Source organism: Globicephala melas, chromosome X (assembly GCF_963455315.2).
Source record: "Globicephala melas chromosome X, mGloMel1.2, whole genome shotgun sequence".
NCBI classification, from domain to species: Eukaryota; Metazoa; Chordata; class Mammalia; order Artiodactyla; family Delphinidae; genus Globicephala; species Globicephala melas.
In genome coordinates, this window is record NC_083335.1 from 71174870 (window position 1) to 71201067 (window position 26198).

The 26198-nt window shown below is 38.9% G+C and overlaps 1 protein-coding gene across 6 annotated transcripts in view; it reads left to right on the forward strand.

Annotated features, from left to right (window-relative positions):
• OPHN1 (oligophrenin 1) overlaps positions 1–26198 on the forward strand; it is a 607786-nt gene that overhangs the window by 308294 nt on the left and 273294 nt on the right. For 5 of the 6 annotated variants that reach the window (XM_030847098.2, XM_060292179.1, XM_060292177.1 and 2 more), the window contains exon 6: positions 22618–22719. The exons of the other annotated variant lie outside the window; for it this stretch is intronic. In XM_030847098.2, the coding sequence (XP_030702958.1) occupies positions 22618–22719 (102 nt within the window). The remainder of the gene's footprint in view (positions 1–22617; positions 22720–26198) is intronic. 6 annotated transcript variants of the gene reach the window in all.

The window sequence follows — 26198 nt, forward strand, 5'->3', positions numbered from 1 at the left end:
ATATGATCATCCCAATAGATGCAGAGAAAGCTTTCGACACATCTCAACACCCATTTATGATAAAAACCCTGCAGAAAGTAGGCATAGAGGGAACGTTCCTCAAAATAATAAAGGCCATATACGACAAAGTCACAGCCAACATCATTGTCAGTGTTGAAAAACTGAAACCATTTCCATTATGATCAGGAAGAAGACAAGACTGCCCACTCTCACCATTATTATTCAACGTAGTTTTGGAAGTTTTAGCCAAAAGAATCAGAGAAGAAAAAGAAATAAAAGGAATCCAAATTGGAAAAGAAGAAGTAAAGCTGTCACTGTTTGCAGATGACATGATACTATACATACAGAATCCTAAAAGTGCTACCAGAAAACCAATAGAACTAATCAATGAATTTGGTTAAGTAGCAGGATATAAAATTAATGCACAGAAATCTCTTGCAATCCTATACACCAATGATGAAAAATCTGAAAGTGAAATTAAGAAAACACTCCCATTTACCATTTCAACAAAAAGAATATCTAGGAATAAACCTACATAAGGAGACCAAAGACCTGTATGCAGAAAATTATAAGACACTGATGAAAGTAAGATGATACGAATAGATGGAGAGGTATACCACTTTCTTGTATTGGAAGATCAAATTTGTGAAAATGACTCTACTACCCAAAGCAATCTCCAGTTTCATTGTGATCACTATCAAACAACCACTGTCATTTTTCACAGAACGAGAGCAAAAATTTTCACAAATTGTATGGAAACACAAAAGACCCCAAATAGCCAAAGCAATCTTGAGAACGAAAAACAGAGCTTGAAGAATCAGGCTCCCTGACTTCAGACTATACTACAAAGCTACAGTAATCAAGACAGTATGGTACTGGCACAAGAACAGAAATATAGATCAATGGAACAGGATAGAAAGCCCGTAGATAAACCCATGCACCTATGGTCACCTTATCTTTGATAAAGGAGGAAGAATATAGAGTGAAGAAAAGACTCCTTCTTCAATAAATGGTGCTGGGAAAACTGAACAGCTACATGTAAAATAATGAAACTAGAACACTCCGTAACACCATACAGAAAAATAACCTCAAAATGGATTAAAGCCCTAAATATAAGGCCAGACTCTGTCAAACTCTTAGAGGAAAGCATAGGCAGAACCCTCTATGACATAAATCACAGCAAGATCCTTTTTGAACCACCTTCTAGAGACATGGAAGTAAAAAGAAAAATAAAGAAATGGGACCTAGTGAAAGTTAAAAGCTTTTGCTCAGCAAAGGAAACCATAAAGAAGACAAAAAGACAACCCTTAAAATGGGAGAAAATATTTGCAAATGAATCAACAGAAAAGGATTATTATAAAAAATATACAAACAGCTCATGCAGCTCAATATCAAAAAAACAACCAACCCAATCCAAAAATGGGCAGAAGATCTAAATAGACATTTCTCCAAAGAAGATACACAGACTGCCAAAAAACACATGAAAGAACGCTCAACATCACTAATCATTACAGAAATGTAAATCAAAACTACAATGAGGTATCACCTCACAACTGTGAGAATGGTCATCATCAAAAAATCTATAAACAATAAATGCTGGAGAGGGGGTGGAGAAAAGGGAACCCTCTTGCACTGTTGGTCGGAATGTAAATTGATACAGCCAGTATGGAGAACAGTATGGAGGTTCCTTAAAAATTAAAAGTAGAACTACCATATGAGCCAGCAATCCCACTACTGGGCATATACCCTAAGAAAACCATAATTCAAGAAGAGTCATGTACCACAATGTTCATTGTAGCTCTTTTTACAATATCCAGGACATGAAAACAACCTAAGTGTCCATCAACAGATGAGTGGATAAAGAAGTGGCACATATATACAATGGAATATTACTCAGACATAAAAAAATGAAACTGAGTTATTTGTAGTGAGATGGATGGACCTCGAGTCTCTCATACAGAGTGAAGTAAGTTAGAAAGAGATAAACAAATACTGTATGCTAACACATATATATGAAGTCTAAAAAAAATCAAAACAGAAAATGGTCATGAAGAACCAGAGCAGGACAGGAATTAAGATGAAGACCTACTAGAGAATGGACTTGAGGACACGAGGAGGGGGAGGGGTAAGCTGGGGCAAAGTGAGAGAGTGGCATGGACATATATAGACTACCAAATATAAAACCGACAGCTAGTGGGAAGCAGCCCCATAGCAGAGGGAGATGAGCTCGGTTCTTTGTGACCACCTAGTTGGGTGGGATAGGCAGTGTGGGAGGGAGGGAGATGGAAGAAGGAAGATTTATGTGCATATATTATATGTATAGCTGATTCACCCTCTTTTTTTTTTTAACACCTTTATTGGAGTATAATTGCTTTACAATGGTATGTTAGTTTCAGCTTCACAACAAAATGAATCAGTTATATATATACATATATTCCCATATCTCTTCCCGCTTGTGTCTCCCTCCCTCCCACCCTCCCTATGCCACCCCTCCAGGCAGTCACAAAGCACCGAGCTGATCTCCCTGTGCTATGCGGCTGCTTCCCACTAGCTATCTACCTTACGTTTGGTAGTGTATATATGTCCATGCCTCTTTATCGCTTTGTCACCGTTTACTCTTCCCCCTCCCCATAGCCTCAAGTCCATTCTCTAGTAAGTCTGTGTCTTTATTCCTGTTTCACCCCTAGGTTTTTCATGACATTTTTTTTTGTTTTAAATTCCATATATATGTGTTAGCATATGGTATTTATTTTTCTCTTTCTGACTTACTTCACTCTGTATGACAGACTCTAGGTCTATCCACCTCATTACAAATAGCTCAATTTCGTCTCTTTTTATGGCTGAGTAATATTCCATTGTATATATGTGCCACATCTTCTTTATCCATTCATCCGATGATGGACACTTAGGTTGTTTCCATCTCTGGGCTATTGTAAATAGAGCTGCAATGAACATTTTGGTACATGACTCTTTTTGAATTATGGTTTTCTCAGGGTATATGCCCAGTAGTGGGATTGCTGGGTCATATGGTAGTTCTATTTGTAGCTTTTTAAGGAACCTCCATACTGTTCTCCACAGTGGCTGTATCAATTTACATTCCCACCAACAGTGTAAGAGGGTTCCCTTTTCTCCACACCCTCTCCAGCATTTATTGTTTCTAGATTTTTTGATGATGGCCATTCTGACTGGTGTGAGATGATATCTCATTGTAGTTTTGATTTGCATTTCTCTAATGATTAGTGCTGTTGAGCATTCTTTCATGTGTTTGTTGGCACTCTATATATCTTCTTTGGAGAAATGTCTATTTAGGTCTTCTGCCCATTTTTGGATTGGGTTGTTTGTTTTTCTGTTATTAAGCTGCATGAGCTGCTTATAAATTTTGGGGATTAATCCTTTGTCAGTTGCTTCATTTGCAAATATTTTCTCCCATTCTGAGGGTTGTCTTTTGGTCTTCTTTATGGTTTCCTTTGCTGCACAAAAGCTTTTAAGATTCATTAGGTCCCATTTGTTTACTTTTGTTTTTATTTCCATTTCTCTAGGAGGTGGGTCGCAAAGGACCTTGCTGTGATTTATGTCATAGAGTGTTCTGCCTATGTTTTCCTCTAAGAGTTTGATAGTTTCTGGCCTTACATTTAGGTCTTTAATCCATTTTGAGCTTACTTTGTGTATGGTGTTAGGGAGTCATCTAATCTCATACTTTTACATGTAGCTGTCCAGTTTTCCCAGCACCACTTATTGAAGAGGCTGTCCTTTCTCCACTGTACATTTCTGCCTCCTTTATCAAAGATAAGGTGACCATATGAGCGTGGGTTTATCTCTGGGCTTTCTATCCTGTTCCATTGATCTATCTTTCTGTTTTTGTGCCAGTACCATACCGTCTTGATAACTGTAGCTTTGTAGTATAGTCTGAAGTCAGGGAGCCTGATTCCTCCAGTTCCTTCTTTCGTTCTCAAGATTGCTTTGGCTATTCGGGGTCTTTTGTGTTTCCAAACAAATTGCAAAATTTTTTGTTCTAGTTCTGTGAAAAATGCCAGTGGTAGTTTGATAGGGATTGCATTGAATCTATAGATTGCTTTGGGTAGTAGAGTCATTTTCACAATGTTGATTCTTCCAATCCAAGAACATGGTATATCTCTCCATCTATTTGTATCATCTTTAATTTCTTTCATCAGTGTCTTATAATTTTCTGCATACAGGTCTTTTGTCTCCTTAGGTAGGTTTTTTTTTTTTTTTTTTTTTTTTTTTAACATCTTTATTGGGGTATAATTGCTTTACAATGGTGTGTTAGTTTCTGCTTTATAACAAAGTGAATCAGTCATACATAAACATATGTTCCCATATGTCTTCCCTGTTGCGTCTCCCTCCCTCCCACCCTCCCCATCCCACTCCTCCAGGCTGTCACAAAGCACCGAGCCAATATCCCTGTGCCATGCGGCTGCTTCCCACTAGCTATCTACCTTACTGCGTTTGTTAGTGTGTATATGCCCATGACTCTCTCTCGCCCTGTCACAGCTCACCCTTCCCCCTCCCCATAACCTCAAGTCCGTTCTCTAAGAGGTCTGCGTCTTTATTCCTGCTTTACCCCTAGGTTCTTCATGACATTTTTTTCTTAAATTCCATATATATGTGTTAGCATACGGTATTTGTCTTTTTCTTTCTGACTTACTTCACTCTGTATGACAGACTCTAGGTCTATCCACCTCATTACAAATAGCTCAATTTCGTTTCTTTTTATGGCTGAGTAATATTCCATTGTATATATGTGCCACATCTTCTTTATCCATTCATCCGATGACGGGCACTTAGGTTGTTTCCATCTCCGGGCTATTGTAAATAGAGCTGCAATGAACATTTTGGTACATGACTCTTTTTGAATTTTGGTTTTCTCAGGGTATATGCCCAGTAGTGGGATTGCTGGGTCATATGGTAGTTCTATTTGTAGTTTTTTAAGGAACCTCCATACTGTTCTCCATAGTGGCTGAACCAATTCACATTCCCACCAGCAGTGCAAGAGTGTTCCCTTTTCTCCACACCCTCTCCAGCATTTATTGTTTCTAGATTTTTTGATGATGGCCATTCTGACTGGTGTGAGATGATATCTCATTGTAGTTTTGATTTGCATTTCTCTAATGATTAATGATGTTGAGCATTCTTTCATGTGTTTGTTGGCAGTCTGTATATCTTCTTTGGAGAAATGTCTATTTAGGTCTTCTGCCCATTTTTGGATTGGGTTGTTTGTTTTCTTGTTATTGAGCTGCATGAGCTGCTTGTAAATTTTGGAGATTAATCCTTTGTCGGTTGCTTCATTTGCAAATATTTTCTCCCATTCTGAGGGTTGTCTTTTGGTCTTGTTTACGGTTTCCTTTGCTGTGCAAAAGCTTTGAAGTTTCATTAGGTCCCATTTGTTTATTTTTGTTTTTATTTCCATTACTCTAGGAGGTGGGTCAGAAAGGATCTTGCTTTGATTTATGTCATAGAGTGTTCTGCCTATGTTTTCCTCTAAGAGTTTGATAGTTTCTGGCCTTACATTTAGGTCTTTAATCCATTTTGAGCTTATTTTTGTGTATGGTGTTAGGGAGTGATCTAATCTCATACTTTTACATGTACCTGTCCAGTTTTCCCAGCACCACTTATTGAAGAGGCTGTCCTTTCTCCATTGTACATTACTGCCACCTTTATCAAAGATAAGGTGTCCATATGTGCATGGGTTTATCTCTGGGCTTTCTATCCTGTTCCATTGATCTATCTTTCTGTTTTTGTGCCAGTACCATACCGTCTTGATGACTGTAGCTTTGTAGTATAGTCTGAAGTCAGGGAGCCTGATTCCTCCAGTTCCTTCTTTCGTTCTCAAGATTGCTTTGGCTATTCGGGGTCTTTTGTGTTTCCATACAAATTGTGAAAGTTTTTGTTCTAGTTCTGTGAAAAATGCCAGTGGTAGTTTGATAGGGATTGCATTGAATCTGTAGATTGCTTTGGGTAGTAGAGTCATTTTCACAATGTTGATTCTTCCAATCCAAGAACATGGTATATCTCTCCATCTATTTATATCATCTTTAATTTCTTTCATCAGTGTCTTATAATTTTCTGCATACAGGTCTTTTGTCTCCTTAGGTAGGTTTATTCCTAGATATTTTATTCTTTTTGTTGCAATGGTAAATGGGAGTGTTTTCTTGATTTCACTTTCAGATTTTTCATCATTAGTATATAGGAATGCCAGAGATTTCTGTGCATTAATTTTGTATCCTGCCACTTTACCAAATTCATTGATTAGCTCTAGTAGTTTTCTGGTAGCATCTTTAGGGTTCTCTATGTATAGGATCATGTCATCTGCAAACAGTGACAGCTTTACTTCTTCTTTTCCGATTTGGATTCCTTTTATTTCCTTTTCTTCTCTGATTGCTGTGGCTAAAACTTCCAAAACTATGTTGGATAAGAGTGGTGAGAGTGGGCAACCTTGTCTTGTTCCTGATCTTAGTGGAAATGCTTTCAGTTTTTCACCATTGAGGATGATGTTTGCTGTGGGCTTGTCATATATGGCCTTTATTATGTTGAGGAAAGTTCCCTCTATGCCTACTTTCTGCAGGGTTTTTATCATAAATGGGTGTTGAATTTTGTCAAAAGCTTTCTCTGCATCTATTGAGATGATCATATGGTTTTTCTCCTTCAATTTGTTAATATGGTTTATCACATTGATAGATTTGCGTATAGAAGAATCCTTGCGTTCCTGGAATAAACCCCACTTGATCATGGTGTATGATCCTTTTAATGTGCTGTTGGATTCTGTTTGCTAGTATTTTGTTGAGGATTTTTGCATCTATGTTCATCAGTGATATTGGCCTGTAGTTTTCTTTCTTTGTGACATCCTTGTCTGGTTTTGGTATCAAGGTGATGATGGCCTCGTAGAAGGAGTTTGGGAGTGTTCCTCCCTCTGCTATATTTTGGAAGAGTTTGAGAAGGGTAGGTGTTAGCTCTTCTCTAAATGTTTGATAGAATTCGCCTGTGAAGCCATCTGGTCCTGGGCTTTTCTTTGTTGGAAGATTTTTAATCACAGTTTCAATTTCAGTGCTTGTGATTGGTCTGTTCATATTTTCTATTTCTTCCTGATTCAGTCTTGGTAGGTTGTGCATTTCTAAGAATTTGTCCGTTTCTTCCAGATTGTCCATTTTATTGGCATAGAGTTGCTTGTAGTAATCTCTCATGATCTCTTTTATTTCTGCAGTGTCAGTTGTTACCTCTCCTTTTTCATTTCTAATTCTATTGATTTGAGTCTTCTCCCTTTTTTTCTTGATGAGTCTGGCTAGTGGTTTATCTATTTTGTTTATCTTCTCAAAGAACCAGCTTTTAGTTTTATTGATCTTTGCTATTGTTTCCTTCATTTCTTTTTCATTTATTTCTGATCTGATTTTTATGATTTCTTTCCTTCTGCTAGCTTTGGGGTTTTTTGGTTCTTCTTTCTCTAATTGCTTGAGGTGCAAGATTAGGTTGTTTATTTGAGATGTTTCCTGCTTCTTAAGATGGGCTTGTATTGCTATAAACTTCCCCCTTAGAACTGCTTTTGCTGCATCCCACAGGTTTTGGGTCGTTGTGTCTCCATTGTCATTTGTTTCTAGGTATTTTTTGATTTCCTCTTTGATTTCTTCAGTGATCACTTCATTATTAAGTAGTGTATTGTTTAGCCTCCATGTGTTTGTATTTTTTACAGATCTTTTCCTGTAATTGATATCCAGTTTCATGGCGTTGGGGTCAGAAAAGATACTTGATACAATTTCAATTTTCTTAAATTTGCCAAGGCTTGATTTGTGACCCAAGATATGATCTATCCTGGAGAATGTCCCATGAGCACTTGAGAAAAATGTGTATTCTGTTGTTTTTGGATGGAATGTCCTATAAATATCAATTAAGTCCATCTTGTTTAATGTATCATTTAAAGCTTGTGTTTCCTTATTTATTTTCATTTTCGATGATCTGTCCATTGGTGAAAGTGGGGTGTTAAAGTCCCCTACTATGAATGTGTTACTGTCGATTTCCCCTTTTATGGTTGTCAGTATTTGCCTTATGTATTGAGGTGCACCTATGTTGGGTGCATAAATATTTACAATTGTTATATCTTCCTCTTGGATCGATCCCTTGATCATTATGTAGTGTCCTTCTTTGTCTCTTCTAATAGTCTTTGTTTTAAAGTCTATTTTGTCTGATATGAGAATTGCTACTCCAGCTTTCTTTTGGTTTCCATTTGCATGAAATAACTTTTTCCATCCCCTTACTTTCAGTCTGTATGTGTCTCTAGGTCTGAAGTGGGTCTCTTGTAGACAGCAAATATATGGGTCTTGTTTTTGTATCCATTCAGCCAATCTGTGTCTTTTGGTGGGAGCATTTAATCCATTTACATTTAAGGTAATTATCGATATGTGTGTTCCTATTCCCATTTTCTTAATTGTTTTGGGTTCGTTATTGTAGGTCCTTTCCTTCTTTTGTGTTTCTTGCCTAGAGAAGTTCCTTTAGCAGTTGTTGTAGAGCTGGTTTGGTGGTGCTGAACTCTCTCAGCTTTTGCTTGTCTGTAAAGGTTTTAATTTCTCCATCAAATCTAAATGAGATCCTTGCTGGGTAGAGTAATCTGGTTACAAGTTTTTCTCCTTCAACACTTTCAATATGTCCTGCCACTCTCTTCTGGCTTGCAGAGTTTCTGCTGAAAGATCAGCTGTTAACCTTATGGGGATTCCCTTGTGTGTTATTTGTTGTTTTTCCCTTGCTGCTTTTAATATGTTTTCTTTGTATTTAATTTTTGACAGTTTGATTAATATGTGTCTTGGTGTATTTCTCCTTTGATTTATCCTGTATGGGACTCTCTGTGCTTCCTGGACTTGATTAACTATTTCCTTTCCCATATTAGGGAAATTTTCAACTATAATCTCTTCAAATATTTTCTCAGTCCCTTTCTTTTTCTCTTCTTCTTCTGGAACCCCTATAATTCGAATGTTGGTGCGTTTAATGTTGTCCCAGAGGTCTCTGAGACTGTCCTCAGTTCTTTTCATTCTTTTTTCTTTATTCTGCTCTGCATTAGTTATTTCCACTATTTTATCTTCCAGGTCACTTATCCGTTCTTCTGCCTCAGTTATTCTGCTATTGATCCCATCTAGAGTACTTTTAATTTCATTTATTGTGTTGTTCATCGTTGCTTGTTTCATCTTTAGTTCTTCTAGGTCCTTGTTAACTGATTCTTGCAATTTGTCCATTCTATTGTCCATTCTATCACCAAGATTTCGGATCAACCTTACTATCATTATTCTGAATTCTTTTTCAGGTAGACTGCCTATTTCCTCTTCATTTGTTAGGTCTGGTGGGTTTTTATCTTGCTCCTTCATCTGCTGTGTGTTTTTCTGTCTTTTCATTTTGCTTATCTTACTGTGTTTGGGGTCTCCTTTTTTACAGGCTGAAGGTTCGTAGTTCCTGTTGTTTTTTGTGTCTGTCCCCAGTGGCTAAGGTTGGTTCAGTGGGTTGTGTAGGCTTCCTGGTGGAGGGGGCTAGTGCCTGTGTTCTGGTGGATGAGGCTGGATCTTGTCTTTCTGTTGGGCAGGTCCACGTCTGGTGGTGTGTTTTGGGGTGTCTGTAGACTTATTATGATTTTGGGCAGCCTCTCTGCTAATGGGTGGGGTTGTGTTCCTGTCTTCCTAGTTGTTTGGCATAGGATGTCCAGCACTGTAGCTTGCTGGTCGTTGAGTGAAGCTGGGTGCTGGCGTTGAGATGGAGATCTCTCGGAGATTTTTGCTGTTTGATATTATGTTCAGCTGGGAGGCCTCTTGTGGACCAGTGTCCTGAAGTTGGCTCTCCCACCTCAGAGGCACAGCACTGACTCCTGGCTGCAGCACCAAGAGCCTTTCATCCACAGGGCTCCTTAATTTGGGATGATTGGTTGTCTATTCAGGTATTCCACAGATGCAGGGTATATCAAGTTGATTGTGGAGCTTTAATCCGCTGCTTCTGAGGCTGCTGGGAGAGATTTCCCTTTCTCTTCTTTGTTCTCACAGTTCCCAGGGGCTCAGCTTTGGATTTGGCCCCGCCTGTGCGTGTAGGTCGCCGGAGGTCGTCTGTTCTTTGCTCAGACAGGACGGGGTTAAAGGAGCCGCTGATTCGGAGGCTCTGGCTCACCCAGGCCGGGGGGTAGGGAGGGTCACGGAGTGCGGGGCGGGCCTGCAGCGGCAGAGGCCGGCGTGACGTTGCAGCCTGAGGCGCGCCGTGCGTTCTCCTAGGGGAGCCGTCCCTGGATCCCGGGACCCTGGCAGTGGCAGGCTGCACAGGCTCCCCGGAAGGGCGTGTGGCTAGTGACCTGTGTTCGCACACAGGCCTCCTGGCGGTGGCAGCAGCGGCCTTAGCGTCCCATGTCCGTCTCTGGGCTCCGCACTGTTAGCTGCGGCTCGCGCCCGTCCCTGGAGCTCTCTCAAGCAGCGTTCTTAATCCCCTCTCCTCGTGCACCAGGTAACAAAGAGGGACGTAAAAGTCTCTTGCCTCTTCGGCAGGTCCAGACCCCTCCCCGGACTCTCTCCCGGCCAGCCGCGGCGCACCAACGCCCTGCAGGCTGTGTTTACACCGCCAACCTCAGTCCTCTCCCGGCGCTCCGACAAAAGCTGGAGCCTCAGCTCCCAGTGCCGCCCGCCCCAGCGGGCAAGCAGACAAGCCTCTTGGCTGGTGAGTGCCGGTCGGCCGATCCTCTGCGCTGGAATCTGTCCGCTTTGCCCTCCGCACCCCTGTTGCTGTGCTCTCCTCCGCGGCTCCCAAGCTCCCCCACTCCGCCTCCCGAAGTCTCCACCCGCGAAGGGGCTTCCTAGTGCGTGGACACTTTTCCTCCTTCACAGCTCTTTCCCGCTGGTGCAGGACCCGTCCCTATCCTTTTGTCTCTGTTTAGTTTTTTCTTTTGCCCTAACCAGGTACGTGGGGGGTTCCTTGCCTTTTGGGAGGTCTGAGGTCTTCTGCCAGCGTTCAGTAGGTGCTCCGTAGGAGTTGTTCCACGCGTAGATGTATTTCTGGTGTATCTGTGGAGAGGAAGGTGATCTCCGCGTCTTACTCTTCCGCCATCTTCCCGGAAGTCTGATTCACCCTCTTATAATGCAGAAATTAACACACCATTATAGAGCAATTATACTCCAATAAAGATGTTTAGAAAAGAAAGAAAAAAAAAAGAAAGTAACATAACATTGTTAGTCAACTATATTTCAATGTAGAATAAATCAAATATATAAATTCAATATTTTAATATTTTCAAGTAGATGACTGCATCTTAATCAAGAACTTCATGTGTGTAACAGAGAATGAGTAAGAAATTTTCAAAATTAGAAAAAAATATGATAGTGAAGTTGAATAACTGAGTAGAAAGTTTGGAAGGCAAAGTTAAGAAAAAAATTTAAAGTAGGACAAAAAGTGAAAGTTATGGAGGATTAAGAAGAAAATAGAAAAGTAAAAGTCCTGTCTTAGGAGATCAAAATAAAAGGAAGTGTGTAAAGATGAAATAGTGGGGAGGAAGTTATACATGAAACGACTGAAAGGTTTTTCTCAGAACTGAAAGAGCTGAATCTGAGGATTGAAAGGGTCCTCCAAGTACCCACCAAAATGGATGGAGCTAGACTTTACTTAAGGACATCTTCAGGAAATCTGACACCATCAAAATATCTGGAACCAAGACTCAATCCTGCCAATCTATCATTCAGTATTTAGCCAAAATACCAATCAAATAGGAGGATAAAGAAAATTTTGCATATTGAAGGTCTCAAAAACTGACATATGTACCCTTTTCTAGAAAGCTACAGGTGAATGGGTTCATCATAAAAAGTGAGCAATGAAAGAAAAATGAAAACAGGTAATACTGGGGGAAAAGTATACCAACATATTAGAGTTTCAAATGGAATACCCCAGGATGAATGTGGAAGAATGTTCCAAAATGACAACCAGGAACTATGCATAAAAGGCAAAAAATTTCAGATTAGAGCTACCAGAAGGTTCCAGGTTGTATTGAAATGATATGAATGGATGTTTTGAGAGGAGATTTAGAGAACTGGAGTAGCGTTAGAGATTTAATTCTACGTGCATTCAAAATTACCAACCAAATAAAGCAAAACAGAAAAGATAATAGGCACCTTTACATTATATAAAAATTGTACAAGAAAATAAGATTACTCATATTCCATTATATACATCAGTTATAAGTTGTATTTAGATAGTCATAATAATGAATATAGATACTTAATATGAATCAAACCAAAATTATAATAAGAGTATATTGGAAATATGGGGAAGTGTGTTTGGGTAGGGGAGCAAAGGTGGTGGTGGTAGTAATGAGATGGTGAGAGGAAATGGAGCTAAATTCTCATCTTCTTTACTGATACATATGCTAATAGATAATGCATAAAACTTAAAAGTTAGTAACAGCAATATAAACATTTATTTTGAGATACTAGAGATTTGGATGGAAATTCTAGAATAATTGGCTTAAAGAGATGAAAGTGGTTGCTTCTGGGAAAGAAGAAATAGGAGAAGGAGGACTGGGGATTGCTGCTTGTCTTAACTTACTACATGGAGCTAGATGATTATTTGAATAACAAAAGAGTTTTAAAAAATGTCTTATCCTTGAATGCTACTTATGTGGTTATGTGAGCATTATGCGTGTAATGATGCAATCAAATTCCTAGGCTCTGTTTCCTCTCTTCTGTCTGTGATTCTGTATAAATTTCTATTCAATATTAGAATTTAAGAAATTAAACCTAGCATTCAGGGTTGATATGAATATTTCAATTAAATAACATATATTGAAGAGCATCACATACTGCTTGGAAAATGTGTCTTTTCAACATAGTAGTTCTTTCCCTTATTCATCAGTCCAGAACTGTCTTAATGCAGCATTTTGACCTGAGTATAGAAGTGATTCTTGATTAGAACCTCTGTTACATTTGGTACTTGCAGTCAAATTGACCCTGAAATGAAAGTTCTTCTTTACTTAATTGAAGTATATTTGAATTACAATATTATATGTTACAGGTGTACAATATAGTTATTCACAATTTTTAAAGGTTATGTGTCATTTATAGTTAATATAAAAATTGGCTATATTTCCAGTGGTGTACAATATATCTGAGTAGCTTATCCATAATAGTTTGTACTTCTTAACCTAATACCCCTATATTACCCCTCCCACTCCCCTCTCCCCACTGCTAATAACTAGTTTGTTCTCTGTATCTGTGAGTCTATTTCCTTTTTGTTATATTCACTACTTTGTTTTATTTTTTACATTCCATGTATAAGGAGTATCATACAGTATTTGTCGTTCTCTGTCTGAAGAGGGAGTACTATATCTATTTGCAGATTACTTTATCTTGTATATAGGAAATCCTAAGGAATACACAGACATACACACACATGTGCACACACACACACACACAGTTAGAACTAATAAAGGGGTACAACAAGGTTGCAGGATACAAGATCAGTATACAAAAGTACATTGAAATTCTATACACTATTAATGAATAACTTGAAAACTAAATTAAGAAAACAATCCCATTTACAGTAGTATCAAAAAGAGTAAAGTACTGAGGCATAAATTTAACAAAATAAGTCCAAGACTTGTACACTAAAAAGTACAAAACATCATTGGAAGAAATTAAGGAGGACCTCAATAAATAGAAAGAAGTTCCATGTTCATGAATCAGAAGACAATATTGTTAAGATGGTAATACAAAATATATATAGATTCAATGCAAATATCTAGTAAAATATCAGCTGACCATTTTGTAAAAATTGATATGGTGACCTTAAAATCCAAATAGAAAGAACCAAATGGAAAAAGAAATTTTGAAAAAATTCACAATTTTTAATTTTAAAACTTACCACAAACCTATAGTAATCAACACAGTGTGGTGCTGACATAAAGATACACTTATAGATCAATAGAATAGAACTGAGAGTCCAGAAATAAACATATATGTTTATGGCTAATTGATATTTTAAGAGGTTACCAAAACAATTGAATGGGAAAGAATGGTCTTTTGAACAAATGATGCTAAGTCTACTGGATATTCACATGCAAAAGAATGAAGATGGGGCCCTAGATCATACTGTGTTAAAAAAATTAAAACTGAAAATTGGATTAGAGCTTCAAGATGGTGGAAGAGTAAGATGCGGAGATCACCTTGCTCCCCACAGATATATCAGAAATACATCTACATGTGGAACTGCTCCTATAGAACACCTACTGAATGCTGGCAGAAGACCTCAGACCTCCCAAAAGGCAAGAAACTCCTCACGTACCCGGGTAAGGCAAAAGAATAAAGAAGAAACAGAGACAAAGAATAGGGACGGGACCTGCACCAGTGGGAGGGAGCCGTGAAGGAGGAAAGGTTTCCACACACTAGGAAGGCTCTTCGCGGCCAGAGACTGCAGGTGGCGGAGGGGGGAGCTTCGGAGACACGGAGAAGAGCCAGCAATAGGGGTGCGGAGGGCAAAGCGGAGAATACCCACACAGAGGATCAGTGCCAGCCAGCACTCACCAGCCCTAGAGGCTTGTCTGGTCTCCTGCCGGGGTGGGTGGGGGCTGGGAGGTGAGGCTTGGGCTTCAGTCAGATCCCAGGGAGAGGACTGGGTTTGGCTGCATGAACACAGCCTGAAGGGGGCTAGTGTGCCACGGCTAGCTGGGAGGGAATCCGGGAAAAAGTATGGAGTTGCCAAAGAGGCAAGACACTTTTTCTTGTCTCTTTGTTTCCTGGTGTGCGAGAAGAGGGTATTAAGAGCGCTGCTTAAAAGAGTTCCGGAAGCGGGCGTGAGTCGCGGCTATCAACGCGGACCCTAGAGACAGGCATGAGACGCTAAGGCTGCTGCTGCAGCCACCAAGAAGCCTGTGAGCAAACACAGGTCAAAATCTACCCTGCCCCTCCTGGGAGCCTGTGCAGCCCGCCACTGCCAGGGTCCTGTGATCCAGGGACAACTTTCCCAGGAGAACGCACCAGGCACCTCAGGCTGGGGCAACGTCATGCTGGCTTCTGCTACTCCAGGCTTTCCCCTCCCTCCCCCCGGTTGGAGTGAGCCAGAGCCCCAGAATCAGCTGTTCCTTTAACCCTGTCCTGTCTGAGCGAAGGACAGATGCCCTCAGGCGACCTACACACAGAGGTGGGTCCAAATCCAAAGCTGAACACTGGGAGCTGTGCAAACAAAGAAGAGAAAGCGAAATTTCTCCCAGGAGCCTCAGGAGCAGCAGATTAAATCTCCACAATCAACTTGATGCACTCAGCATCTGTGGAATACCTGAATAGACAATGAATCATCCCAAATAGAGGAGGTGGAATTTGGGAACAAAGATATATTATTTTTTCCCCTTTTATCTTTTTGTGAGTGTGTATGTGTATGCTTCTGTGTGTGATTTTGTCTGTATAGCTTTGCTTTTACCATTTGTCCCAAGGTTATATCTGTCTGGGTTTTTTGTTTGTTTGTTTCTTTTTTACTTTTTAAAATTTTTTTGCTTTCATCATTTGTCCTAGGGATCTGTCCATCCGTTTCTTTTTTTAATTTTAAAATTGTTTTCTTAATAATATTTTTTATTTTAATAACTTTATTTTACTTCAGTTTATTTTTTCCTCTTTCTTTCTTCTTTCTTTCTTTCTTTCTTTCTTTCTTTCTTTCTTTCTTTCTTTCTTTCTTCCTTCCTTCCTTCCTTCCTTTCTCTCTCTCTCTTTCTTTCTTTCTTTCTTACTTTTCTTTCTTTCTCTTTCTTTCTTTCTTTCTTTCTTTCTTTCTTTCTTTCTTTCTTTCTTTCTTTCTTTCTTTCTTTCTTTCTTTCTTTCTTTCTTTCTTTCTTTCTTTCTTTCTTATTTTTCCTCCCTTTTATTCTGAGCTGTGTGAATGAAAGGCTCTTGGTGCTCCAGCCCAGAGTCACTGCTGTGCCTCTGAGGTGGGAGAGCCAACTTCAGGACACTGGTCCACAAGGGAACTCCCAGCTCCACATAATATCAAACGACGAAAATCTCCCACAGATCTCCATCTCAACGCCAAGACCCAGCTTCACTCAATGACCAGCAAGCTACAGTGCTGGACACCCTATACCAAACAACTAGCAAGACAGGAACACAACCCAGTCCATTAGCAGAGAGACTGCCTAAAATCATAATATGGCCACAGACACCCCAAAACACGCCACCATACGTGGATCTGCCCACCAGAAAGACAAGTTCCAGCCTCATCCACCAGAACACAGGTACTAGTCCCCTCCACCAGGAAACCTACACAACCCAATGAACAAAGCTTAGACAATGGGGACAGACACCAAAAACAGGAACTATGAACCTGCAGCCTGCGAAAAAGAGACTGCAAACACCGTAAGTTCAGCACAATGAGAAGACAGAAAAACACACAGCAGATGAAGGAGCAAAGTAAAAACCCACCAAACCTAATAAAAAAGAGGAAATAGGTAGTCTACCTGGAAAATAATTCAGAATAATGATAGTAAAGATGATCCAATATCTTGGAAATAGAATACAGAAAATTCAAGAAACGTTTAACAAAGACCTAGAAGAACTAAAGAGCAAACAATGATGAACAACACAAGAAATGGCACTAAAAATTATCTAGAGGGAATCAATAGCAGAATAACTGAGGCAGAAGAACAGATACGTGACCTGGAAGATAAAATAGTGGACATAACTACTGCAGAGCAGAATAAAGAAAAAAGAATGAGAAGAACTGAGGACAGTCTCAGAAACTTCTGGGACAACATTAAACACACCAACATTCGAATTATAGGGCTCCCAGAAGAAGAGAAAAACAAAGGGACTGAGAAAATATTTGAAAAGATTATAGTTGCAAATTTCCCAATATGGGATAGGAAATAATTAATCAATCCAGGAAGAACAGAGAGTCCCATACAGGATAAATCCAAGGAGAAACACGACATGACACATATTAATCAAACTATCAAAAATTAAATACAAAGAAAACATGTTAAAAGCAGCAAGGGAAAAACAACAAATAACACACAAGGGAATCGCCATAAGGTTAACAGCTGAACTTTCAGCAGAAACTCTCCAAACCAGAAGGGAGTGGCAGGACATACTTAAGGTGATGAAGGTGAAAAAACTGCAACGTCTAGTCTACCCAGCAAGGATCTCATTCAGGTTTGGTGGAGAAATTAAAACCTTTACAGACAAGCAAAAGCTGAGATAGTTCAGCGCCACCAAACCAGATTTACAACAAATGCTAAAGGAACTTCTCTAGGCAGGAAATACAAGAGAAGTAAAAGAACTACAATAACAAACCCCAAACAATTAAGAAAATGGGAACAGGAACATACATATCGATAATTACCTTAAATGTAAATGGATTAAATGCTCCCACCAAAAGTCACAGACTCATTGAATGGATACAAAATCAAGACACGAATATATGCTGCCTACAAGAGACCCACTTCAGACCTAGGGACACATAAATACTGAAAGAGAAGGGATGGAAAAAGATATTCCATGCAAGTGGAAATCAAAAGAAAGCTACAGTAGCAATTCTCGTATCAGACAAAATAGACTTTAAAATAAAGACGATTACAAGAGTTAAAGAAGGACAGTGCATAATGATCAAGGGATCAATTCAAGAAGAAGATGTAACAATTGTAAATATTTATGCACCCAACATAGGAGCACGTCAATACGTAAGGAAAATACTAACAGCCATAAAATGGGAAATGGAGAGTAACACAATCATATTAGGGAACGTTATCTCCCCACTTTCCCCAATGGACTGATCATCCAAAATGAAAACAAATAAGGAAACACAAGCTTTAAAAGATACATAAAACAAGATGGACTTAATTGATATTTATAGGACATTCCATCCTAAAACAACAGAATACACACTGTTCTCAAGTGCTCATGGAACATTCTCCAGGATAGATCATATCTTGGGTCACAAATCAAGCCTTGGTAAATTTAAGAAAATTGAAATTGTATCAAGTATCTTTTCCGATAACAGCATTATGAGACTGGATATCAATTACAGGAAAAGATCTGTAAAAAGTACAAACACATAGAGGCTAAACAGCACACTACTTAATATCCAAGTGATCACTGAAGAAATCCAAGAGGAAATCAAAAAATACCTAGGGAGAAATGACAATGGAGAAACGACGACCAAAACCTATGGGATGCAGAATAAGCAGTTCTAAGAGGGAAGTTTATAGCAATATAATCCTACCTTAAGAAACAGGAAACATCTCAAATGAACAACCTAACCTTGCTCCTAAAGCAATTAGTGAAAGAAGAACAAAAAAACCACAAAGTTAGCAGAAGGAAAGAAATCATAAAGATCAGATCAGAAATAAATGAAAAAGAAATGTAGGAAATGATAGCAAAGATCAATAAAACTAAAAGCTGGTTCTTTGAGAAGATAAACAAAATTGATAAAGCATTAGCCAGACTCTTCAGGAAAGAAAGGGAGATGACTCAAATCAATAGAATTAGAAATGAAAAAGGAGAAGTAACAACTGACAGTGCAGAAATTAAAAGGATCTTGAGAGATTACTACAAGCAGCTCTATGCCAATAGGGCAACCTGCAAGAAATGGACAAATTCTTAGAAATGCACAACCTGCCAGGACTGCACCAGGAAGACATAGAAAATATGAACACCCCAACCTCAAGCACTGAAATTGAAACTGTGATTAAAAATCTTCCAACAGGCAAAAACGCAGGATCAGATGTCTTCACAGGTGAATTCTTTCAAACATTTAGAGAAGAGCTAACACCTATCCTTCTCAAACTCTTCCAAAATACAGCAAATGGAGGAATACTCCCAAACTCATTCCATGAGGCCACCATCACCCTGATACCAAAACCAGACAACGATGTCACAAAGAAAGAAAACTACAGGCCAATATCACTGATAAACATAGATGCAAATATCCTCAACAAAATAGTAGCAAACAGAATCCAACAGCATATTAAAAGGATAATACACCATGATCATGTGCGATTTATTCCAGGAATGCAAGGATTCCTCAATATATGCAAATCAATCAATGTGATACAGCATATTAACAAATTGACAGAGAAAAACCATGTGATCATCTCAATAGATGCAGAGAAAGCTTTTGACAAAATTCAACACCTATTTATGATAAAAAGTCTCCAGAAAGTTTGCATAGAGGGAACCTACCTCAACATAATAAAGGCCATATACGGAAAACCCACAGCAAACATCATTCTCAGTGGTGAGAAACTGAAAGCGTTTCCTCTAAGATGAGGAAGAATACAAGGATGTCCACTCTCACCACTATCATTCACATAGTTTTGGAAGTCCTAGCCATGGCAATTAGAGGAGAAAAAGAAATAAAGGTATTCAAATTGTAAAAGAAGAAGTAAAACTGATACTGTTCGCAGATGACATGATAGTATACATAGAGATTCCTAAAGATGCCACCAGAAAACTACTAGAGCTAATCAATGAATTTTGTAATGTTGCAGGATACAAAGTTAATGCACAGGAATCTCTTGCATTCCTATACACTAATGATGAAAAACCTGAAAGAGAAATTAAGGAAACACCCCCATTTACCATTGCAACAAAAAGAGTAAAATACCTAGGAGTAAACCTACCTAGGGAGACAAAAGACCTGTATGCAGAAAACTATAAGACACTGATGAAAGAAATTAAAGATCAGATGGAGAGATATTCCATGTTCTTGGATTGGAAGAAGGAATATTGTGAAAATGACTATACTACCCAAAGCTATCTACAGATTCAATTCAATTCAATTCAATCCCTATCAAATTACCAATGGCATTTTTTAGAGAACTAGATCAAAAATATTAAAATTTGTATGGAGACACACAAACGACCCCAAATAGCCATATCAGTCTTGAGGGGAAAAAACGGAGCTGGAGGAATCATACTCTGTGACTTCAGACTATACTACAGAGCTACAGTAATCAAGACAATATGGTGCTGGCACAAACACAGAAATATAGATCAATGGAACAGGATAGAAAGCCCAGAGATAAACCCATAAACCCACGCACCTATGGTCGACTAATCTATGACAAAGGAGGCAAGGATATACAATGGAGAAAAGACAGTGTCTTCACTAAGCAGTGCTGGGAAAATGGACAGCTACATGGAAAAGAATTAAGGTAGGGGCTTCCCTGGTGGCGCAGTGGTTGAGAGTCTGCCTGCCGATGCAGGGGACGTGGGTTCCTGCCCCGGTCCGGGAAGATCCCGCATGCCACGGAGCAGCTGAGCCCGTGAGCCATGGCCGCTGAGCCTGCGTGTCTGGAGCCTGAGCTCCACAACGGGAGAGGCCACAACAGTGAGAGGCCTGTGTACCACAAAAAAAAAAAAAAAAATTAAGTTAGAACACTCCCTAACACCATACACAAAAATAAACTCAAAATGGCTTAGAGACCTAAATGTAAGACCGGACACTATAAAACTCTTAGAGGAAAACATAGGAAGAACACTCTTTGACAAAAATAACAGCAAGATCTTTTTTGATCCACCTCGTAGAGTAATGGAAATAAAAATATAAATAAAGAAATGGGACCTAATGAAACTTCAGAGCTTTTTCAGAGCAAAGGAAACCATAAACAAGATGAAAAGACAACCCTCAGATTGGGAGAAAATATTTGCCACCAAATTAATGGACAAAGGATTAATCTCCAAAATATATAAACAGCTCATGGAGCTCAATATTAAAAAAAACAAAAAACAAATCCAAAAATGGGCAGCAGACCTAAATAGACATTTCTCCAAAGAAGACATACAGATTGCCAAGTAGCACATGAAAAGCTGCTCAACATCACTAATTATTAGAGAAATGCAAATCAAAACTACAATGAGATATCACCTCACACCAGTTAGAATGGGAATCATCAGAATATCTACAAACAACAAATGCTGGAGAGGGTGTGGAGAAAAGGGTACCCTCTTGCACTGTTGGTGGGAATGTAAATTGATACAGCCACTATGGAGAACAGTGTGGAGGTTCCTTAAAAAAACTAAAAATAGAATTACCTTATGACCCAGCAATCCCACTACTGGTCATATACCCAGAGAAAACCATAATTCAAAGAGACACATGCACCCAATGTTCATTGCAGCACCATTTGCAATAGCCAGGTCATGAGAGCAACCTAAATGCCCATCGACAGACTATAGAAGATGGATATAGAAGATGTGGTACATATATACAATGGAATATTACTCAGCCATAAAAAGGAACAATATTGTGTCATTTGTAGAGACGTGGATGGATCTAGAGACTGTCATACAGTGTTAAGTAAGAGAGAGAAAAACAAATATCGTGTATTAACCCATATTTGTGGAACCTAGAAAAATTGTACAGATGAGCCGGTTTGCAGGGGGCATAAATAGAGGCACAGATGTAGAGAACAAACTTATGGACACCAAGCGGAGAAAGTGACGGGAGGGTGTTGGTGTGGTGAATTGGGAGATTGGGATTGACATATATACAGTAATATGTATAAAATGGATAACTAATAAGAACCTGCTGTAGAAAAATTAAATATATAAGATTCAAAAATTCAAAAAAAAATAGTAAGTACCTAATGTCCTGCCTGGCCTGATGTATGCCTCAGTTAATGTTAGCTTCCTCTTTTACTTTTTTCCCTCTGGTGAAAAGCACATTCCTTACAGATCAGAGGTCCCTCAGTTCTGTGCTGGCTTCTTGCCCAGCAGCAGATTGCCTGTAGAAATAAACCATGGGTGAGGTATTTTTTTCTTTCTGTCTATGTGTTCCCCATGCTGCTTCTTCGAATACCTGGCACACTGTAGGGGCTCAGTGAGTTTAGATTTCATATGTGACAACACAAGCCTTTTACGTGAATTTCTCAACGTGGTGCTGAGAGGATTGCCGAATGTCAGCCTTAATCTGTGACAAACTAGTATTCTTAGTGCTCCTTTGGAGACTGTGTGATTTCTTATTGTGCTGAGAGGCAGAGAGCTTAATTAAATTTTATACTTGAAGAGAGTGACGACTGAGTACTCCATCCTTCATAAGGCTTTTCAACTCTTTATTTTCAGTTAAACCTTCTGGGATTTTTTCCTCATCTTTAACATCATCTTTTAATATGCAATACTCAAATGCTTGAACAATATCAAAGAACTCCTCATTCACAGAGGCAGTCTTAGGTTCCAATTGCCTTGGAGATATTTTACTTAGTATTTGGCTGTCTAAATGCACTGTAGATTAACATTTAAAAGGTATATTCACTGTTCACTATTGTGTTCCTTCTTTGTCCTTTAAAAAATTAATGTAGTTAATGCATGTGAAAAATATTGAGAAGAGAAGGTAACCTGCACACAGGTGCGTTTTAAGTGCCATTCTCTGAGCAGCAGCTCCCAGAGCCTTTAGCTATACCAATAGGAACTACCCTTTGTGTAGTTGGAATTTTTCAAGGTTATGTTTGAGGAAGCCGAAATTACTGAGACCAAATTAATTCTCTCTTGCCTTTTTTTTTTTCCTTACTGGGAACTAGAGAGATTGACCACATGAAACCTGACACTGTGTTATGCATTCTCATTTCTGAGCAGACTGAACTAAAATTGTAGACATGTTAATCTGTGCCTTCTCTCCCACCTCTAGGAGCGGAAAAAGAAATTTGAAAAGGATGGAGAGAGGTTTTATTCCTTGCTGGATCGGCACTTACATTTGTCTTCCAAAAAGAAAGAATCTCAGTTACAAGAGGTATGCTCAAACAGCCTGCCCTGCCTTCTATTGCCAGCTGTGCCTTGATACATGGCAGCTTCCTATTGCAAGGCTTTCCTCATACCCTGCCTCAGCAGAGAACCATGTATAATAGTTGTGCTTGCAGATAAAACCATGGACAATGACTCAGGAGCCCTGAGTTTTCAAGCCACCTTCTCCACAAACTCACAGTTTGGATATTTCTTTTTTGTCCTCAGTTTCTCTATCTATCAAAGGAAGAGTGGTACTCAAAGATCTCTAGAGTCCTTTTCAGTTCTAAGTTTCTGATTCTAGATTACATATTAGGATAGAGTTAAACTAGCGCTGTATTTGATAGATCAGGAGTAGATCTACTTTTTTCCCATGAGGTGTTCCAATGGTAGGGTTTTTTTTTTTTTCTTTTTGGTCCTACACTGGGACTACAGCTTATATGGCACTTCCACTGACTTCAGTTCAAAGAAGCCACTACTCAGTGAGTGCCTACCACATGCCAGGCACTATGCTGGTTGCAACAGGACTACAAAGACAGTAAGACGTACTTCCTGCTCTTCTGTAGCTTACAGTTAGGATGCTAAAATGAGAAGACACATGACTCTTATATAAGTAGAATTTTTTTTACATAATGTAATGTGTATGTGGTGTCCTTGTAGGGATATGAAGGTATTTGGAGAATAAAAAACTTACATTTGGACGTGGAGAATTGCCTTTGTGGAAGAATGTTGCCCTTCTAAATTTGAGGTGGTAATATGATTATATGTAAAGTGTTTGACAGATAGAAATATAGAAATGGACCTTTCAAGTGGAGGGCAGTGGCCCCAAGGATGGAAAACAATGTTTGGCTAAAGGTTTGACCAGAATTTGCATTACTATTGGAGGATAGTGGAGGGCAGTGGCCCCAAGGATGGAAAACAATGTTTGGCTAAAGGTTTGACCAGAATTTGCATTACTATTGGAGGATAGTGAAAGACAGGAAAGGATCAGGAAAGTTGTAGAGATACTGTGGTGTAGTAGGCTCAGGAGTTTGCTTTAATTCTGTTGACCGTGGAAGAATTATTGAAGGCCTTTGGTTGTGCAAGCAATATGAGTACAATTCTATTTTAGGAATCTTAAACTGGTTGAAGTTGTAGGATGAATTAAATCCGGGAGAGACGGGAAGCAAGAAAACCAGTTTAGGAAACTATTGCAATGATCTAGGGGAGAAGTTCTGAGTCAGAAAAAGTGGCACTGGGGAAGGGAAAAACAGGAATTAACTGATTAAGACTTATTTACTGGTAGAATGGATCTATGTTTTGGATAAAAGATCCAGTAAGAGATAGAGATATTGAATGTTCAAGTATAAAAAGAGATACCCAACTGAATGAAGTCATAGACATGAGCTTAGAAATCATCTTGTCCATGGTCACACAGACTGTGGCAAAGCTGAAACTCATCTCATGACACCTGATTTAGTGAGTATCCATCACAGAATGTGAGGTACTTGAAGGTGATGAGTCAAGAGACTCAGTGGTAGATGGAGTTAGTGTTGAAAGGTTGAAGGACTGCTTCTCTTCCATAAACTGGAATGAAGTACTAGTCTGGGGTCATCTGCCATTTTCCTCTTGCACAATTTTGCTTTCTTCCTTTTCCTTCTATTCTGTGCCAGGGTTCCTATGCAGAAAAGAGTTAACATAACTGGCCCAAGACTTCTATGCTTAGAAAAGTATGCTTACAAGATTAGCTCTTTTTTTTTAACATCTTTATTGGAGTATAATTGCTTTACAATGGTGTGTTAGTTTCTGCTTTATAACAAAGTGAATCAGTTATACATATACATATGTTCCCATCTTGGCTGGTCTCTGGGAACTTGGCTGGTAAACAGTACCCTACACTGATATAAAAGTTTCCCTAAGTGGTAAGAGTGACTCCTTGTGCCTAGACTGCCTGTACAAACAATGTGGTTTATACTAAACACCTTATTTTCTTCTGGGAGTCGAGAAGTTTGGTACATGCTCAGCAGAGGGAGCCTGTGTACAGCAATCAATTTAATACCTAGGGCACTTAGTATCTAATGAGCTTCTCTGGTACACAGCATTTCATGTGTTGTCATAACTTGTTGCTGGAGGAATTAAGTATTTCCTGTGTGACTGCACTAAGAGAGAACTCTTGGAAGCTTGAACCTAGCTTTCGCTGGACTTCATCCCATGCATCTTTTCTCTTTGCTGATTTTGCTTTGTATCCTTTCACAGAAATAAATCTTAACCATGTGTATGACTATATGTGGAGTCCTTTGAGTCCTCCTAGAGAATTACTGAACCTGTGGGTTTTAGAAGCCCAGACACAGTCCAAACTTTATTCTTTTAGAGCCTTTTGCAATGAAAGCTTCTAGCGTGTCCTAGCAGTTTGGTGCTGTATCTAGATGTCCCTGGTAGCTTTCCTAATGAGCAAGAATGCAGCCTTTGTGTTTGTCTAATCAAAACAAAGCTGGGGGACCTTGGATCACTCACTTCTTTTTTAATATTGAGACTATTTTTAGAGCAGTTTTAGATTTAAAGAAAAATTGAATGATAAGTACAGAGAGTTCTCATATATTCTTAATCCCCTGCATACAGTTACCCCTATTATTAACATTTGCGAGATACATTTGATACAGTTGATGAGCCAATGCATTGCACATTCTATAGATTTTGATAAGTGTATAATGACATGAATCCATCATTACACTATCATACAACATAGTTTCACTGCCCTAAAGATCCCTAGGCACCACCTGTTCATCACTTCCTCGTTCCATACCCCGGCTGACCCCTGGTAGCCAGTGATCTCTTTATGGTTTCCATATTATTGCTTATTCCAGAATGTCATATAGTTGGAATTATATAGCATGTAGCCTTTTCAGGTTGGCTCCTTTCACTTAGAAATGTGCATTTAAGGTTCTTCTGTGTCTTTTCACAGCTTGATAGCCCATTTCTTTTTAGCACTGACTAATATTTCATTGTGTGGATGTATTACAATTTGTTTACCTATTCACCTATCAAAGGACATCTTGGAATCCTCCAAATTTTGTCAACTACTATTAAAGCTGCTATAAACATTTGTGTGCAGGTTTTGTGTATATAACTTTTCAAATAATTCAGTTAAATATCAAAGACCACAATTACTGAACTGCATGGTAAAAGTATATTTTGCTTTTTAAGAAACTGCCAAATTATCTTCCAAGGTGGCTGTACTATTTTTTTATTTCTGCCATCAGTGAATGAGAGTTCTTCTCGCTCCACACTATAGCCAGCCTTTGATGTTGTCTATGTTTTGGATTTTAGCCATTCTAGTAGGTGTGTAGTGATACCTCATTACTTTTATAATTTGCATTTTCTTAATGCCGTGTGTTGCAGAATATCTTTTTATATGCCATCTGTAGATCTTCTTTGGTGAGGTGTCTGTTCAAATCTTTTGCCCGTTTTCAATTGGGTTTGTTTTCATATTATTGTATCTTAAAAGCTATT